This window comes from Ostrea edulis, chromosome 9, assembly GCF_947568905.1.
Source record: "Ostrea edulis chromosome 9, xbOstEdul1.1, whole genome shotgun sequence".
Classification (NCBI taxonomy): Eukaryota; Metazoa; Mollusca; class Bivalvia; order Ostreida; family Ostreidae; genus Ostrea; species Ostrea edulis.
This window is the reverse complement of record NC_079172.1, coordinates 26,015,970-26,036,589: the sequence shown is the minus strand read 5'-3', so window position 1 is coordinate 26,036,589 and position 20,620 is coordinate 26,015,970. Positions and strand designations below refer to the sequence as shown.

The 20,620-nt window shown below is 33.6% G+C and overlaps 2 protein-coding genes across 4 annotated transcripts in view; one reads left to right on the top strand and one right to left on the bottom strand.

Annotated features, from left to right (window-relative positions):
* Positions 1-5,968: 5,968 nt before the first annotated feature.
* LOC130050484 (integumentary mucin C.1-like) lies at positions 5,969-7,271 on the top strand. Its single transcript, XM_056150676.1, has 2 exons — positions 5,969-6,386; positions 6,934-7,271. The coding sequence occupies exons 1-2, from the start codon at positions 5,969-5,971 to the stop codon at positions 7,269-7,271; spliced, it is 756 nt and encodes a 251-aa protein (XP_056006651.1).
* A 6,658-nt stretch (positions 7,272-13,929) lies between these two features.
* LOC125660296 (serine-rich adhesin for platelets-like) overlaps positions 13,930-20,620 on the bottom strand; it is an 87,709-nt gene continuing 81,018 nt past the window's right edge. For all 3 annotated transcript variants that reach the window (XM_056149977.1, XM_056149978.1, XM_056149979.1), the window contains exons 22-23: positions 18,672-19,013; positions 13,930-14,549 (exon numbers count right to left, since the gene is read on the bottom strand). In XM_056149977.1, the coding sequence (XP_056005952.1) occupies positions 14,392-14,549; positions 18,672-19,013 (500 nt within the window). In that variant the 3' untranslated portion in view covers positions 13,930-14,391. The remainder of the gene's footprint in view (positions 14,550-18,671; positions 19,014-20,620) is intronic.

Genomic DNA, 20,620 nt, shown 5'->3' with positions numbered 1-20,620 from the left:
TAGATTGATAGAAATTGTGTGTAAGTGTAAGTGTACGTGTGTGCGAAACCAATATAATATGCTTATCGCATGGCTTCATGGGAACAATCAAACTATCATCCCGAGGTAGGATTAGACCTGGAAAACTGTTGCCCAAGACCGATGATTAGTTCACCTTTCTTCTAAGTCACGATACAGAGAAAAAAAGTGCGACTGAGATCAAAAGTGAGTTTTTATGGCCCCAGAGATTGAAATTAACATTGTTAATATTGATTAAATCATGAAAACACCACAATTGAAAAAAGGAACATTGGGAACTTTATCCTGCCTTGGTTCAAAATCGTGCATTTTCACTGGACAAGAAATATTTGGTGGGGTTCCGAATTCGGATGCCCACCGAGAGACCAAGATGTCCATACCTACTTTTAACGAACAATTTCACAACAGAAATGGTAAATGTGTTTGACAAGCCATAAATCATTTATACAAACAGCGAAAAGATGATACTGAAGGTCAGATAAAGACAAACATTGATCGTTTTTAATACATACTGCGCCACAGAATTCTGTACTCAAATTCTTGAATTCTGGAGAAGACGAATTGGCGAGTTCTTCATAGAATACTTGGTCTAGACTCATTTCACCGAACACTACATCTGTAAAGTAACCAAATTTGCTATATGATATAACTTAAATGACTCGTTTTCTTTTCATACAAATATCTTTATACATACCTGTTTATAGACATAAAACAATTTTAAAAGATTTGTACCTGATGCTAAACACATCTAAACTGCGATTCTGAAATTGTCGTTTTAAATTGTGAGTTGAAAGGTCCAATGCTTAGGGAATTGAAAACTTTAGTCAATAAAATGATTAAAGCTTTAAAGGCTTGAATTGAAAACACCGACTGAAAGCAAACTATTGTGTTCTAAATGACATGTAACTCATAGCAAAATTTTTACACTACGTTATCACTAAAATAACAATCAATATATCAACATCTAAAGAAGGGCATTGAATATGCAATACAACAATAATTTGCTGTTTGCTTCATGATTATACATGTAGCAATATCATTGAAAATACATCAACGTTTTGCATCCATAACCTGATTTTTTCTCCGCATTCATACAAATACTTACAATATTTTATAGAGGCGTCCTCTTCATCTCCTTTTGAAAATTAAGAAGAAAAGTATCATAAATGTATCCATATGTCAAATGATGAATGGTAAAACTGAATGTTATTTATATATGACGTCATAAAGTTAGTACTTTTTTAGGTTTTTGAATGTTTTGTATACATGTAACAAATACTTATTAGCTGGGCGTCTTCGTCAAGAAGACTGAATTTCAACAGTCTTGATTAAAGTCAGCATTTAGCAAATTCTATGGTCGTCATAACGATCTAGTTTGACAATACTGCTTGTCATTGAGTCAAATGCTGTCTGACGTGTTTCATACCAATTGTTAGACCGTTCTTTACACTCTGATTTTGACTATGGATTACCCCGTTTATCTTGATCACGATATAGGACTCGCGGTGGCCAAATAGGTTTATGCATGTTTCCGTTTCACTTCTGTTATCATCAAAAGTGAAAACCAATCTTGTAACAAGAGACTCATGGGCCACACCGCTTCCCCGAGTCACCTTGGCCCATATCTAAAGAATTTATTGGGACCCCAACCTACTCCGGGGGGGGGGGGGGCATAATTTTTACAAACTTGAATCTGTACTATATCTGACAGGAAGCTTTCGTGTAAATGTATACTTCTCTGGCCTAATAGTGCTTCAGAAGAAGATTTCTAAAGACTTTCTTTTTATATATTTGTATGTAAAACAGTGATCCCCTATTGTGGTCCTAACCTACCCCATGGGGTCATGATTTTAACAAACTTGAATTTTCACTATGTCAGGAAGCTTTGGTGTAAATTTGTACTTTTCTGGACCAGTGGAAGCTTTCGTTTAAATGTATACTTTTCTGGCCTAGTAGTTCTTGAGATACAGATTTTCAAAGATTTTCCCATACATTTGTATGTGAAACTGTGATCCCTTATTGTGGCCCCATCCTACCCCGGGGGTCATGATTTTAATAAACCTGAATTTGCACTATATCAAGCAGCTTTCATGTAAATTTAAGCTCTTCTGGTCCAGTGGTTCTGGAGAATATTTTTAATGACCCCACCCTATTTTTGCATTTTTTTTTATTATCTCTCCTTTGAAGGGAACATGACCTTTCATTTGGATAAACTTGAAAGCCAAGTTTTGTTGAAATTGGCACAGTGGCTCTAGATAAGAAATCGATAATGTAAAATGGTTTACAGACAGACTCACTTTAGCTTTCAGCTTAGGTGAGCTAATAACGGTTGATTGACAGGTTTGTTATGGTTTGCAGTTTTATTTTCATAATCATAGAGTAAAGAAGAAAAAAAAAACTATTGAAATCCTCTGTTTCCCCAGTGGGCTAGAACTACAGTGTACTAATATTTTGATATGGGATTATTTTTTAATTGATTCCTACGCATTATTTACTTTCCTGGTGGACTACTTTTGAGACGATAACAGTTCTAATTGAAAACGAAGCATGCGTAGTGCCCTCTGGAGAAGTGGCGACATGTGTACATACTTGTAACATATACATCAGAAATTTGAGCAGTGGGGTGTGAAGAGGAGTTAACATAAAATCACTTTTTTAAAATACGACTAGATATAGTAAACGGAATCCTCTTCCTACGTGGTGTTTCTAATAATACTTTCCCTTGCCATCAATCATTCATAAATATACATTAGAAAGTCATCGTTTTGACCTTGCATTGACTAAACCAGATTATCGTTAATACCAAATTCATCAAAACTTTGTCGAAATTGCCAGGTATTATTCATTATTTCATATAGTTTAACATACTGACAAAATTTGTGTGTGTTTTCCATCATCAAAAAAAAAAAAAACTAATCAATACGGTACATATACCTTTAATTTTGTACAAAAAGGTGATAAATCGTTATATTTCTGTCATCATATAACACAAAATGATGTGAAGCCAGTAATTAATATAACATTGGAAAAGAGCTTAACAAAACAACACATATTCAAATCTCAATAATGAATTTTACGTTTCTGAGGAGCCAAATTGGCGAAAACAATATCCTTTCTGGTAGATATTAATTAGTACGTATGCTATAATTACCCCTTTGTGTCAAAAACCAGGCAAGGACAGCTGCAATGCCTCCGATTAAAAGAATTCCCAAAATGATGCCCACAATGGTTCTTTTGCCCCTTTTCTTATCTCTAAGGTATAATGGCTCCCTGTCGTATCCATTGTCACGAAACTCGCGAGCATTCTGAAGGGGCATTTTGGTGTAATAATATATAATAATAATAATAATAATAATAAGACCTTTATTTAACCAGGATTACATATTTAGCGATAACGCTAGTTTTCAATATGGTCCTGCATATAACATACATACAGACAGATATTAGTAAAATAAACACAGATTAAAAGAAGTAGAATACATATAAACTTAAGAAATAATTATGAATGTAAGATAAATAGAATACAAAATGAAGCTTAAAAAGTATGGTGATAATCTCTAAGATAATTTCTCTTAAAACACGCAACACTCGTTGAGTTTCTTATGTTTTGACTCAAGGCATTCCACACTGTGCTCCCTGAAATGCTGAAAGATCTTCTATAATATTCTGTTTTTGCCCTGGGTATATACAAAATATTTGAATAAGAATTTCTAGTTTGCCTCTGACTGACTTCGGATACATATTTAAAAACATTTAAATAATCTGGCATTAAACCATGTAAAACTTTATACACTAAAATGACTTTTCTATAGACAAAGTAATCTGATAGAGGCAACCAGTTAAGTTCTGTAAACATGACATTAGATGGTGTTTCAAAATTTCTGATGTTAAGAATTACCCTTGCAGCTCGTTTTTGCAATATAAAAAGCTTATTCACATTTTCAGCATTTCTGTCATGCTGAAGCGTGGGCTTAAAATACAAATGTTTGAAAATATAACAAGAATACATGATATCTAAAGATAAACTAAGAGTATTTACAGCAATTATCGATTCCTTACTCAGAAACAAAGAGTACTTACAGCAATTATCGATTCCTTACTCCGAAACAAGAGTACTTACAGCAATTATCGATTCCTTACACCGAAACAAGAGTACTTACAGCAATTATCGATTCCTTACTCCGAAACACAATGTTGTATGTCGGATTCAACAGAGATAAAAATCCGGCCTTCATAAGTACGTGTAAACGTTTGAGCGATTGCTGAAGTCTAGTGGTTATGGCGTTCGTTCGCAACCGGGAGGCCCGTGTTCGAACCTGGCGCCTTACCTTGATCAAGCAAACACACTTAATATGGGTAAGTGACAGTCAAGGAACTTTCGGACTTGACCTATCTTGTGTCATGGAAGGCGTTGGCAGGACAATAAACCCTCACTGCTACAGCCCTTGTATAAGTCAGTTTGTAGTATTTCACCTAACGTTGGTGACTTACTACATGAGTGAAAAATTCTCGAACGGAATGTAGAACAATACACAGAGAAGGCACGGACATGTCCCTAACAATGAGTTTCTAGAAGTTTTTTTCTATTACGTCCCCTAGTGGCCTTGACCTTTGACCAAAAAATCAATTTTTTTTTTTAATTTCTTCATAACAAAGCTATATCTAAAGTATCATATCAATCGAGCAAAAAAATTATATCCGTAGAGTGTTCAAAAGCTTTTTCTATGAAGTCCCGTAGTGACCCTTCACCTTTGCCCTCTTGACCCCAAAATCAATACGATATACAATGGTACATGTGAAGTATCAAATCAACTGAACAAACACTGTGGCCTGTAGAGTGTCTACCAGCTCAATGTTACACAAAGACACAAACGGTTCTGTTACTATATCCTCTTGTAATTGAATTGGGATAGGATAACATAAGTAAATTTCAAAAGCTACAGTCATCTTCACAAGTCAAGGGTTATTGATTAGTTAAAAATGTAACGAATCAATAACCCTTGACTTGTGAAGATGTAACTACAGTATATATAAATGATAGACGAAAGAAGATTTATATACATGTATGTTTACAACTGTATATATTTTCTCCTCTTCATAATTCAAAAGCTTTATACATGCAGATTATCATGCAATATATGATACTAGTAAAACCGGTTCCATTGCAATCTGTGAGAAGTATCGCCCAAACATTTGCATATTCGATCATGTTGACACGCTGTTCTTGGAACAACAGTAGGACAAAGTCATATTTCACTTAACATTCTACTCATCATGCTCATACAGCTAAAATGTATTTGTTCAAACCTTCATTAAATCAGATTACTGTAATAATACATAGACGTTTCGTCATCTTACAAGTTCATGTTCAATCATTTTTGGCTTTGTATTATATTGATGAATATATAGAGAAATATTGCTCCATATTTCAAAATCGATTCTCTATACTTCCATTGAAAAAGCCAATAAATGACTAACTAGTGCATTTTATGATTATCGTAGTAAATTGGATGAAATCTATCATCTAAAATAGATAAACCTGGCGCCTTACCTTGATCAAGCAAACACACTTAATATGGGTAAGTGACAGTCAAGGAACTTTCGGACTTGACCTATCTTGTGTACTACAACACCAACAACAACAAAAACTCCAACACCTACTACAACTTCAAGCACTACTACAACTCCAACAACTACTACAAATTGAACAACTACTACAACTCCAAGCACTACTACAACCCCAACATCTACTACAAATTCAACAACTACAACTCCAACCACTACTACAGTTTGAATCACTACTACGACTCCAACCACTACTACAACTCCAACCACTACTACAGCTCCAATCACTACTACAACTCCAACCACTACTACAACACCAACCACTACTACAGCTCCAACCACTACTACAAATCCAACAACTACTACAACAACTCCAAAAACTAGTATGACATCAACCACTAGTACAACTGCAACACCTACTACAACTACTACCACTGCTACAACACCAACCACTAGTAAAACAGCAACCACTACTGCAACTTCAACAACTACAATTCCAAGACCTACTACAACTCTAAGCACTTCTGCAACTCCAAGAATTACTACAACACCAACCACTACCACATCACTAATAATTACTACAACTCCAACCACTGCCACAACTCCAACTACTACTACGCAAACTACCACTTCTACAACACCAAACACTACTACAACACCATTCACTACTGGAACCCCAACTATTACTGCAGTTCCAAAAACTACTACAACATCAGTCACTAGCACAACTCCAACAACGACTACAACTCCAACAACTACTGCAACACCAACCACTACTACAACAATAACCTCTACAACTCCAAGTACTACTATAACTTCAACCACTACTACAACTCCTACAACTCCAACACCTACTACAGCATGATCCACTACTACAACACTAACAACTACTACAACAACTACTACAACAACTACTACAACAACAACTACTACTATTAAACCAATAACTACTACAAAACCAGCAACTACTAGAGCACTAACCACTAATACAACTCCAACCACTACTACAACACCAACCACTACTACAACACCAACCACTACTACAACACCAACCACTATTATAACACCAACCACTACTACAACACCAACAACAACAAAAACTCCAACAACTAGTACAACTCCAACCACTACTACAACTCCAACCTCTACTACAACACCAACCACTACTATAACACCAACCACTACTACAACACCAACAACAACAAAAAACTCCAACACCTACTACAACTCCAAGCACTACTACACCTCCAACAACTACTACAAATCGAACAACTACTACAACTTCAAGCACTATTACAACTCCAACATCTACTACAAATTCAACTACTACAACTCCAACCACTACTACAGCTCGAATCACTACTACAACTACAACCACTACTACAAATCCAACAACTACTGCAACAACTCCAAAAACTAGGATGACGTCAACCACTAGTACAGCTGCAACACCTACTACAAATACAACCACTGCTACAACACCAACCACTAGTAAAACAGCAACCACTACTACAACACCAACAACTACAATTCCAACACCTACTACAACTCTAAGCACTACTGCAACTCCAAGAAGTACTACAACACCAACCACTACCACAACAGTAACAACTTCCACAACTCCAACCACTTCTAAGCCAAGCACCACTACAACCCCAATAACTGCTACAAATCCAACCACTACTTGAACTCCGATAAAAATTACAGTTAAAAACAATACTACAACTTTAACCACTACTACAACCCTATAACCATTACTAGAACTCTAAACATTACCACAACTCCTACCACTACTTCAACTCCACCTATTACCATAACGCCTAAGAGTACTACATAACTCACTTCTATAATTGCTATCATTAAATCCAATTAAACTCATCACTAGAATTGGCGCACTTTCTATAATAAGAAAAGCTTCTTCGATTTCAAATACTACTAAAACGTCCAAGAACTAAAAATAGTATCAAAAATCCAAGCAATTACAGAAATCAAACAACTACTACTACTCCAACCACTACTAAAATTCAAACAACTACTTCAAATCTACCCACTTCTACAACTCAACCACTAATGCAGCTAAAAACATTGCTACCACTTCAACACATCCCACAACGGCAAAAATACAAAAAAAATTAATTATCATTACAGCACCAACCATTAACACAACTCTAACGATTACTACAATTACAACCACTACCACAACTCAACCCAGTACTAGATCTCCAAACATAACTGCAATTTGCATCATTTCTACAATTACAACTACTCCTACAACTGAAATCATTACTACAACTCCAAACAAAATTACAAGTCTAACCATAACTACAATTCTCAATACTTCTAATACTAGAACCACTGCTATATATCTAAACACTACTACTAATCCCACCATTACAATTGTAAAAATTACGAAATTTCTAAGTAATACTACAACTTTAATTATTAGTAAAACACCACACAAAGCTACAATTACAACATCTTTAAAGATAGCGCAGTATTTCTACAAATACGACAATTCAAACTACCACTAAAACTTTAAATATTTTTACAACTCCAATCAGTACTACAAATTTCAAACCATAGTTCTGCCCCAACTACCACTACATTCCCCACAAAATACAACACTAAACTTTACAACTCAAACCACTACAACTTCAACCACTTCAACTACAACATCTACTACACCTGCAATCATTAATACAACTCCAATCGCTATTGTAACCCCCACCACTACTACAACTCAAAATAGAATTACAACTTTTATTACAACTCAAATTTTAAATACGTCCACAACTCCTTTCACTAATACATGGACAACTCCAGTCGCTACTCTAACTCCATTCATACTTCATTTCCAGCCACTACTACATCACAAAACACGATTACCACTACTACAACTCCAAGAGGCACTATTAAAACTCCAATCCGTCATTCAACTCATACCTCTGATATAAATAAAAGTATAAAACAAATCTATCGCCTCCTATAATTACAAAAACTACTACAATTTAAAAACATTACTGCAATGTCAATCCCTTCTACAAATCAAACTACATATACTACTACAACTCAAACCATACATTCAACCACTCAACATGCAGTGCTGCAACTCCAACTAATATGACAACTCCAACCGTGACTAATTCCAAACACTACTACATTTCAATGCTCTTCCACAACTTCATCCAATAGTCAAACTATAAAACATCAAGTACATACTACACTTAAAACCATTACTACAACTCCAAAGATAACTTTAATACTTACTCTAACACCTCCTACCACGCTCACCACTATTACAACTCCCACTGGTACAACAACACCAATAGCTACTAAATCTTCACCCGTTACTTCAGCTCAAACCACGGATACAAACACAAACACTCTTACAATTCTAAATACTGCCACAACCCCTAACCCAAATACAACTAGTACCACTGCTACTACGTCAACCACTATTACGACTCCAACGACAATTACAGTTTAAACTATTTCTACAATTCCAATGATTACTTCAGCTCAAAGCAATGATACAACTTCAAACATTTCTACAATCCCACACATTACCACAACTAAAATCATTACAGCTTCAGCCACTACTAAAGTGTGTAGCTCCAACCAGTACCACAAATTCAACCACTACTAAAATTCAAACAATATTATAACTCCAACCATTGCTATAGCGTCAACCATTTCTACCACTCCAACCAACATCACTAGCAACCAAAGCAGAAATGGAATATGAAATTGTGCCATGCGTTTCTATTTGTTCAGTATGTCAATATTATCAAAAGAATAGAATTATATGCTTTTTATCATGCAATATAAACTATACACTTGGTGTAAATTATACAATTTAACTCGATTGGATTAAAAATCAAGCTATTTTTTTTATTTATCTATTTATTCAATATACGGGCAGGATAATACCCCCTTTCAAACATTTATGATCACGTGGCGTTGCAAGCTGTTAGAAAGTAAACAATTATAAATATAAATGTTGGCTGAACAAATTCAGCGATAAAACACGGTCATACGGGGAACGTTGTATGAAAAACCACAAACATGTGAATACTCGTGTTTAGAATAAAATCCTTTTTAATACGATTACATATAGTGAATGAATTCTTCTTCAATGATATTTTTAATAATACTTTTTATGCGCGCTTGCGCACATTCATCATATACGTCAGTCTTTCATAAATTTGCATTAGAAAATCACCCGTTTTAACCTTGTGTTGAAAAGATCAGCACTTTGTTAATAGCAATCAATTTGTCGAAATTGTCAAATATGACCATTTCACGTAGTTTATCTTACTGACAAAATTTTGGTCTGGTGTCCAACATCCAAAAATGCTTTTTTTAATACAGTACGTATACCTGTAAAGATAATTACTGGTATTCATGGTCAGCACGAATAATTACAGTATATAACAAGAATAATTAGTATATAACATGAATAATTACAATATATAACATGAATAAATAGTATATAACAAGAATAATTACAGTATATAACATGAATAATTACAGTATATAACATGAATAATTACAGTATATAACAAGAATAATTACAGCATATAACAAGAATAATTACAGTATATAACATGAATAATTACAGTATATAACAAGAATAATTACAGCATATAACAAGAATAATTAGTATATATAATTACAGTATATAACATGAATAATTACAGTATAATTATAGTAGCTGACCTGTTTCTATATTCATATCAAGCAGAATTTATTCAAAAACTTCTACGCGAGAAGAAAAAATCTCTCGATGTGGCCTTCAATTCGACATTTAGATATATCGATGACGTTTTGTCTATTAACAATGATAGCTTTCATTCATGCAAGGTAAAGATAACGAACAGTGATCAATCTTATAACTCCTATAAGCAATACAAAATAGATAGTTGGGCAAACACGGACCCCTGGACACACCAGAGGTGGGATCAGGTGCCTAGGAGGAGTAAGCATCCCCTGTTAACCGGTCACACCCGCCATGAGCCCTATATCCTGATCAGGTAAACGGAATTATCTGCAGTCAAAATCAGTGTGCCAAGAACGGCTTAACAATTGGTATGAAAAACCCTAATTTAGCATTTCTTTGATGAGTACCCAATAACAAACATTTTGTTTGTTTTTTCTTCCTTTAAGGTATTCAATGTCTAACGACCATATTTCATATCGAGTACATGGATGGTGGGACTTTTGTAATCATGGTATTATTTTGAAAGTTCATCAAATAAAGATAATCCACCGTAGGAATTTTCAAAATTTTGTTTACTGCTTAATTTATTTCAACAAGCAATTAATATTGAAGTCTATGGGAAGCATGTTTATATTAATTTATTTTTCAAAGGAATTATAATTTCATACAAATCTCTTTGTAGAAAGTTACACTTTCTCTTTATGAAAATATGAAATAAAATTAATCATTCACCACACACATTTTTAGAAAATTAGATTTTTCATATTTTTACAAAGGGCAGATAACTCTTCAAAAAAGTCTCAAGTGCAATAAGACGGATTCTAATCATGTACCAGTTATCTTAATTTCATCTACCTCACTTTCATCATTATTTAACAATAAACATTTATATTGATTTAAATCCTTCAAAATTGTTCATTATCTTTTTGTTATACTCGTACATTGAATACCTTAATAATACGTGGTTCTGAAAGACCGTCTCTCTATTTCGAGATTAGGGTTAAGATCATAATCCAACACTTCTATATTACTATTGTTAATATGAAGGCAACATATCATTTTTGTATCCTTCACATGCAAAGGTGATATATCATTTACATACAATGTAAGTAATAATGGACTTAAAAGGGATCCCATCTGTTAGTGAAAGACACAAGGGTGTATCTTTGTAATGTGATGCAGGTCATATAGAAGATTAGACTTGCTCAAGTCACTATAGTTAATAATCGGTGCTCTCTTTAATACGTTTTAATAATGCCAAACATATGTTAGTGATTTTTTTTATTGTTTGATTTTTTATTTGACATTCACATTATATACATACATGTAATTTAACTACACAATAATACCACCAATATTCATGCGCAAAAGACATTTTCGTAAATATAAAGAGAGAAAGAAAGAAAGAAAGAAAGAACACATAAAACAAAGCGGGGCATGGAACACAATCTTAGGTTTAAAAAAAAACTTTTTTATACATTAATACAATCATAAATAGTTCGCCAGTATCTCTCAAACTCCCTATACCTTCAGTTTTTCAACAACAAAAGTTTTTCAACTGTAATTCTATCAGTGATATTTTTTTGGATGCATCTATACTTAATTTACATATACTTGAGAATTTACTGGTATAAATATACTGCTTTATCATCAGAATTATCAAATTTTCCACCTTGTGTATATTCTTATTAGCAAATTTTCTAAAAAGAATTGCTTGTCTATAAAAATTGATATGCCTGTCCAGTTTTTCGCAAAGCCATTCTTCAATTCCATACCAGATCTCTTTCACACATGGACATTCTACAAATATGTTATCAATAGTTTCAAAATCCCTCTTGCAAAATGTGCAAATTGGGGAATCAACAATTCTAAGTTTATGTAAATAATATAGTTACATACAAATAGTCTGTGCAAGATTTGAAACTGTATCCGTTGCAATTTAGATTCTTGAGTTGTTTTAAAAGGAAGTTCAAATAAATTTTTCCATTCTAGCTCTGAAAAACCTTCTGTTTCTTCCCATTTTGATATAGATTTCATTTTGGTTGCTTTATGGCTTATCAATTGCTTATACATATCTTTACAACCTTCTTTATCTTTGAAATATGTTGAAATAGTAGAGGGAATAGGCAAAAGTGGTTTTGTAGTTCTTGTATTGTCTTGTATAAGAACTTGTCTTTGTTGGATTGCATTCTTTAGTCCTGCATATTCTACAAAAATCACTTTAACTTTCAAAACCATTTTATGTTGGTGATATTTAAGTAATGTAGAGAGCAGATATTTAGATTTCTGAAACTACAGTAAAATTTGGACAAAATATAGAAACAACATAGAGACTTGAGCAAGTCTAGTACATTTATGTAGAATATACTCAGTGTGGATTATAAGAAACCACACGTACAGGTGAAGAGCACCAACCGGGACCTGATATGCATGCTACATGTATACGTCATAAAGGTTATGAGAAATATACACCAGCGGCTTCCTTTTTGTTAACAATTAGGACTTTAGATGTTTTCGAATGATATGTTACACTACTAAAGAGCCAACAAGCGAAGGTTTTATAGTGTTATTAAATTGTTTGCTTATATTCAAAGGATTTTTCTGTAGATATTCATGACTAATAAAAGGGATTTACTTTTTTATTAATCTGTAAACAACAAAATGTAAAACACCTCCATTATACTATCTTGGCGTGTAAAACGTTGCAATATTATACAAATTTTGATCTATATGCAGAAATCTTGATTTATATTCAACAATCTTGTTATTCCTATACAAAAGTTGGATTTATATTCGATAATTCTGACATCGATATGAGAAAATCTTGATGTATATTCGATAATTTTGATATTTATATGTAATATTTTGATGCATATTCCGTAATCTTTATATTTATGAACGAAAATTTGATTTATATATGTGATAAATTATTATTTATATTCTATAATTTTGTTCCTTGTATTTTATAAATTTTTATTTATATCCGACAATCTTCTTCAATTTATCGAACATAAATAATAAGATTATCGAATATAAATCAAGATTTACCGTATGTAAATCAAAATTTTCGCGTATAAATATCAGGATTATCGAATATACTAGCAAATTAAACGTTTGCACATCAATATCAAGATTGTCGAATATAAATAAAGTTTTATCGAATATGAATAACGAAATTATGGAATACAAGTCAAAATTTATCGGATATGAATATCAAGATTATCGAATATAAATCATGATTTATCGAATATGAATAAAAATATACATCAAAATTTTCATATAAGAATTAAAAGATTATCGAATATACATCAACATTTTCGTATATAAATATCAAGATTCCCGAATATCAATCAGGATTTTTGCATATACATGTATATGAGTAACAAGATTATCGAATAAAAATCAAGATTGATCGAATATCAAGATTTTCGCATATGATCAAGATTATCGAATATAAATCAAGATTTGTATAATATTGCAATGTTTTACAGGCCATATTCGGACGTTGTACGTAACTGATAGCTCTACCTGATAGAACTGTTATACATGTACATACTCTCTTTTCAGCAATTGGCAAAGAGCGACTACATCTTTCCCGTAAATTTGTAATAAAAAGAGAAAGAAAATAAGTTTCGCATGATTTATTCATATACATAGTCAATGTCCGAACCGATTTTTCATCTTCACCTTACAGATGACATTACATCTGTATTTCGGGGATTTTCTTGTTGTGTGCAAAAATATTAACGCCATTACATCTATATGCATAACAATCTGATAAAGTATGAAATAGTTTCTGCTAAAAAAAAAACCGCATCTTTTAAAACAGATAAACATTGAAAAATATAATATAATCTTGGTAAAGCTCATCTATGTTACGCAATAACAAACACTAAATTCATAAAAATATTTGTATATTGTAGCATGCATTCTCTCTGTATCACATTATTCAAAAAATGTTTCTGGGGATTACATGTGTCGCATACAGGTACCAACAACTCCAGCCAGCCAGTCAGAAAGAGTTCGCACTCCAAAGAAAGTAATTCCTTAGTGCATACCTTGCTGTGTGGGCGACACAAAAATCACAGCTAACAATGAGAACAATCAGTTTGACAGGCGTTTGTGTTTGGGTGAAAGCATAATGTCGCCTGACACTGATCAAAATTAGTGATGTTATTAGCACAATGTAAAAATCGACTGCATTCGCCTGGATAAGGATGATGCCCATCAACTAAACATGGATTAGCTACAAAGAAAATTTAAAAACTTCACAAAACATAGTTCATTTAAGGTACCTCATTACACAAAAATTTTATTTATTGCTTCTTTAAAACACCTATTAAAAGAGGTATGATTTCACCATCGAAAGAGTGCTAAAAGTTCTTAATTATTTTATATGAAATTTTTGTGATTTTTCCACGGAGTGACAGAAAAGGAATTTTGTTTGCAAATAAGAGTCCAAATTTTGCTTTGATTTGGTGCATGATATGAACATGCAGCAAAACATACCTAAAATATTCAGATATAAACGTTCAAAATTGGTACCGTATAAGTTTTACATATCATGAAAAGAAATTGAAACTAAATGATCAAATTTCAGATATAATCATTATATTCAAACGTGAGAATAATGTACCGATCCCAATTAAAATTGAATGAAATTACTAAAATCATCATATGGTTCCTAATTGTATGCACCGTTTATCAAGAAAGTAGTTTCCTTTTATAAATTCGTTTAATTTGTAAACCATTTTACATCAAGGGGATGTAGTTTTCTGATTACAATGTTCTATATGACTGTATTTTTATAAATCCGATCGGGCTTGGTTAAATTTTTTTAAAATCGTAATATTTCTGAATTTTGACCATTTCATTTCAATTTCCTTTTAAAATATATTTGTCTGATATATCTCTTTGAAGATTGTATCTGTAGATTTTTTAAAAATTAGCAAATAATGTTTGCAATTTTCATAAATATTTTTCTTTTTAAAATATCAGAACGTCGATCTGAGTCGTTTAGGCGTGTTTTCTTTAATGACACGCTGCTTTCGGGTCTAACGACCCGCTGATTACTAGTATACATTTATTGCATCATAGTGAGGGAAATATGAAGACATTCATCCAAGAAAAATCATATTCCCCTCGGGCGTTGCCCTCGGGGAATGTGATTTTTCTTGGGTGAATAAATCTTCATATCTCCCGAACATCCATGCAATAAATCGTTTATTATACCGAAACAAAGTAAGACTACAAAAGTGCATATGGAATTGGGGTCCGCTTATCTATACATATACATTGAATGTAGCTGATATTTGTGCTAATAGGAGTTAAGAGATTGATCACTGTTCGTTATCTTCGCCTTTCATAGAAATAACTTAATACCACCTTCACACTCACGGATTTTTCTTACGAGTCCTTACGGATCTCCGACTCGTAGTCAATCGCAAGCATTCGTAAATCACCCGTCGGTATCCGTTAATAACTCGTCACAACTCGCATACACTCGTAAGGATCTGTGAAAGTTGGGGCAAATTTTTTGACATGTCAAAAAAAACCCATTCACGATTGTCCACGGATTTCATTTTCCGTAAATAACCCGTAAATAACTTGTAACAATTCGTACGTATCGTAAACTGGTCGCAAGAACACGTAAACTGCTCGTAAGAATCCGTAAAAGACTCGTAAAAAGTTTGTTTTACGAATCTTTGCGGTTAGTTTACGATATATTACGGATAGTTTACGAGTTGTTTACGGATTATTACGAATGCCTAAGTGATATTTACGATTTCATTCACGTCAGGTTACAATCGCTTTACGTATTGTTCAAAGTCATTACGAGCACTTTACGTATAGACAAGATTAATTTACGAGTACATACTTTACGATTAGGGAAAGGTATGAAAGATGCAAAATCTGACAGTTTCATTTAGTTGTTATCAACACATCAAAGAAGATACACATCTTGCATACAATATACATACATGCTGTTACAAGTAATGTCAGTTGTCGAATGATGATACAAAGCCAATTGCGAACACTTGTGAGTCAAAAACATAAACAATCGTAACTAACTCCTAACTATTCGTAACCGCACGTTATCAACACGTTTACAGGTCGTGATTTACACGTAAAAACTAAGCTAGATCGTAAATTTCCGTAATATACTCGTAACAATCCCTAAAAAGCTCGTAAAATCGTAAATTGCTCGTATTTATCCGTGTTCACTCGGAACAAATCGTAAATGTGTGCCGTAAATGCATCGCAAGAACTCGTAGTAAACCGTAAATGGCCCGTAAATACTCTTAAAACGTTCTTAAATAGCTCTTTAAAGTGTCTAAATCGTAACAATCCGTGTACTTTTACGGATTTGTGGAATACTTAAGGATCCGTAAGAAAAATCCGTGAGTGTGAAGGTACCATAATGTTGAATTAGAAAAAAGATAAAATTAAGATTTCTTTTACTTCTTATTTATGGTATATCGTCTGAAGAAGACATTGTCATCGACAGCAAATTAATATGTATTCCTATCATTAAAGCCCCCAACAATGCCTATACTAATGAAAGACTTTACATAATATATGCAACATAACACAATATAAATAAATTGGACCTATTCTAAAACCCTAGGGTTGTGAAATCAAAATGTTTGTATATCCTTTTCTGCTTTTCCTAAATATTTATTCAGTTTTTATACTGTATCAGCAAACTTAAACGTTTTTCAAATAATAAAGTTGATATTCGCTATTACAATTTTGGCCCTAGTCTGGAACCAAAAATCTAATCCCTCTGGGATAATGAAATTAATATCTATTCAGTTTAAATTTAGAATCAATAGCATTGAAGAAGATATTCAAATGCTTTGCACATATCCTCCTAGGCACCTGATCCCACCTCTGGTATGTCCAGGGGTCCGTGTTTGCCCAACTATCTATTTTGTATTGCTTGTAGGAGTTATGAGATTGATCACTGTTCGTTATCTTCACCTTGCATACATATCAGGTTTGGTCCTGTCCTGGAGTGAAAACCTCTACCCCGAGGAAACCCATCCTGCTCTACACCAATATGCATTTAATTTTTCTTACAGAAAAGATATTGTAGAGAAGATTTTTGGTAATCAGTAATTGTTCGGAAGATTTTGTCCCGCCCATAAGACCCCCGGGGTGCAGGAGTCCTGCAATTTACAATTTATGCCCCCCCCCCCTTGTCCCAAAGATGCTTCATACCAAATTTGAAAAGCAATATAATGGTAGTTACATGTATCAAGAAGTTAAAAATCTTCCATTGTTAATACATTTAATCACTAACCATTTTGGCCCCACTCTGATACCAAAACCCCTAACCCTAGGATCATGAAATTTACAATATTAGTAAAGAACTACCAGCTCATTCTAAATATCCATTTAGTTTCAATTTAGTATCAATAGCATTAAAGAAGATGTTTTATATGTATTACACATACGATACTGTAGATTAAGTCTGGTCCCGCCCTAGAGTCAGAATCTTAACCCCGAGGATTATGTAATTCAAAAGTTTGGTGGAGTCTTTCTTACTCTATATCACTATGCATTTAGTTTTTATTACACATGTGCGATGAAAGAGTAGAAGATTTTTTTAATTGGTCAATTTTTGGCAGTTTTTGTCCCGCCGCTATGTCCTCGGGGTGCAGGAGTCCTTAAATTAAATATTCATACCCCCTTGTCCAAAAGATGCATCATACTAAATTCGAAAAGAATTGGAATGATAGTTATCAGAAGTTAAAAATGACCAAGTGTTAAAATCAAGACGGACGACGGACACCGACCAATACGCAATTTCCGAGTTGCACAATAGTTAATTCCTTTTGTTGAACTCTTACGCACGGTGAGACGCAAAATATGTTGTAGTATTCACACGGTGGGTACGAATGCGTGTCGCTGCGTTCCTATATTACCTAAAGGATGATTACCAGACGTCATGCACCCACCCGTACTGCAGGAACACACAAAATTAGTTTATGAGTATTTGATGATAAGATAGCTTAAATAAAAATTAATAATCACTATCTTTTCTTTGATTAAGTATCACTCGTGTAATAGAGAAAATAAATAATAATTTCATATTTAATTTGATAGCCTATTTCAAACAAATTATTCTTGACATTGTCAGTTTAATGTATACCAACGGCTGATATAAACAAATTTTACGCTTTCATAACATTTATCTTTATTTATATGACAGCCTAACCTATATGTAGTACATCTTGTACCCATTCAAGCGTTCGACAAAATACTGAATGTACCTCCATCACAAAAGAGCTGATATCTCAGAAATTGCGTATTGCAATAGGTTACCTGAATCTTATCAGGTGATTTAATAAATTAAGCTTACCAGGAAGTGGATTGATCATCACTGCATCCGATGCAGGGGAAGTGTCCGAGCTCTGAAGTGTATGTGAATTATCAGCAACACAACGAATATAGTGGCCCTGGAGATTGGTTGATGTGAAATCAATTGAGAACTTAACATATAGCGTGTTGGAACAGTTCTCTTCATGGAATTCATCATCTCTAAGTGAGGTATATGATGTATAATTTCCGGATGTCCCGTTTTTTATCTCAAGCGACAAAGTCCCGGCAGGGTTTCCAACATCCCCTGAACAAGTGTGAATCATTTGGTTTTTTCCAACTTCCCATCTGTAATCAATTGTCAGCGTAGGTGTTGTTGGTTTCACTGAATAAAAGTTCATACAGTTTATTTATCTATAGTTGGCATATACTAATTGTAAATGTACAATTTATGATCAGCTGCAGATCTGTGGCTCTTTGGGGAAATATTGAGACATACCATAGACCTACAGATCCATCCCTCATAAAAAAAATTCAATTTACGGCGCAGAAAAAAGATGCATGGTAAAGTTCTTCTATTGCCGCCTCAAAATTGTAATACAAAAAAATCCTAACATATTTCCCCACTATAGTTGTGTCAAAACTTACCTTCAAACATTCATTAAAGCCCCATGTGACACAAAACCTCACAGCTTGAATGATTTAGTTTGTTGACGTAGCCATGCTTGTTAGGCAGTGAAATCAACCCCGATTCATTTCCACACTCACAAGAATGTTTATGTGAACACGTATCCCTAAAAACATTTTTATTCAAATATCTTGGATGAAATCATTCCAGCTCATTTGAAAAATAGCTTTTAAATACATGCAAGTTTGAATATTAAAATAAATTCACGACTAACCGGACTTTTATTAGCCTGGTCTCCATCCCCACCACTCTACTTTTATACTTCGCTATCGAACACCGTTGATTTTTGTATATATTAATAATATCCAATCAGAAGTATGTATTCGGTCTTCATTTATCATAAACATATAAAATGAAAAATGTATAATTCCTTTAGATGTAAAATAAGCTCTTGAGTACTGAAAAGTAATCCTGGTATTTCAGGTCCCCGCCCTCATCATTGATGGCTAAATTTAACAAGAACAACGCCAACGTGGCATAATACGCCCGTAGATTTTGCTCAAGGAAAACATATTTTAGTGGGATTCATATTTTAGTGAAGTTAGCACTGTCCTCTGTGAGCTAATTCATTAGTATGCTTGTAGAAATGGATATCAAGATATAAAGAGGGGTAGCCTTAGAATGCGCTACTGCATAAATATGCTAATATACCACACACCTTTGCTTGAAACAGTTAGTGCTAAAGTATAAGTACAGGTACAGTATACTGAAATGCAATATTTAAAACACAAGTCTATAAACTTACTATACCAGATTAGTAACCAAGCCAAATCATCTTGTCGGACAGACGGACGACGCCATACCATAATACGTCCCGTCTTCGACGGGCGTATAAATACAGAGTAGCGGGAATAGGGACCAGATTAATGAATGCCGTGGATTTGATTCAATATTCAAATTAAACAATCATTTTTGAACGAACTGGAATAATTTCATCCAAAATATTTAACTTAATTATTTGTGAGCATATTTGTACACATTAAAAAGAGTACGAGTGTGGGAATGGTTTACGAGTCTTTCGGGGTCGATTTGACTTAGCTACATGTACCTAACATAGCTACAATAAAAACATTTGAAACTGCGAGTTTACTATTACATATCTCAGATATCTGACGTTGCATATAATTAATATTTGAAGGTAAGTTTGGACACAAGTACAGTGGGGAAATGTGTAAGGATTTTTTTTTTCATATTAATTAATTCAGACGGCGATGCACAAATACAACGATATACGGCCTCAATCGTGCGCATTTTTTTCTGCACCGTAAATCGAAGGTTTTGTAAGGGATGATGTAGCTCTCTGA

Excerpts from the sequence above, each read along its gene's own strand:
- LOC130050484 (XM_056150676.1), top strand. The coding sequence starts at position 5,969 with ATGACATCAACCACTAGTACAACTGCAACACCTACTACAACTACTACC. Across the intron at positions 6,387-6,933 it reads AATAACCTCTACAACTCCAA|CTCGAATCACTACTACAACT; the intron begins GTACTACTATAA and ends CCACTACTACAG.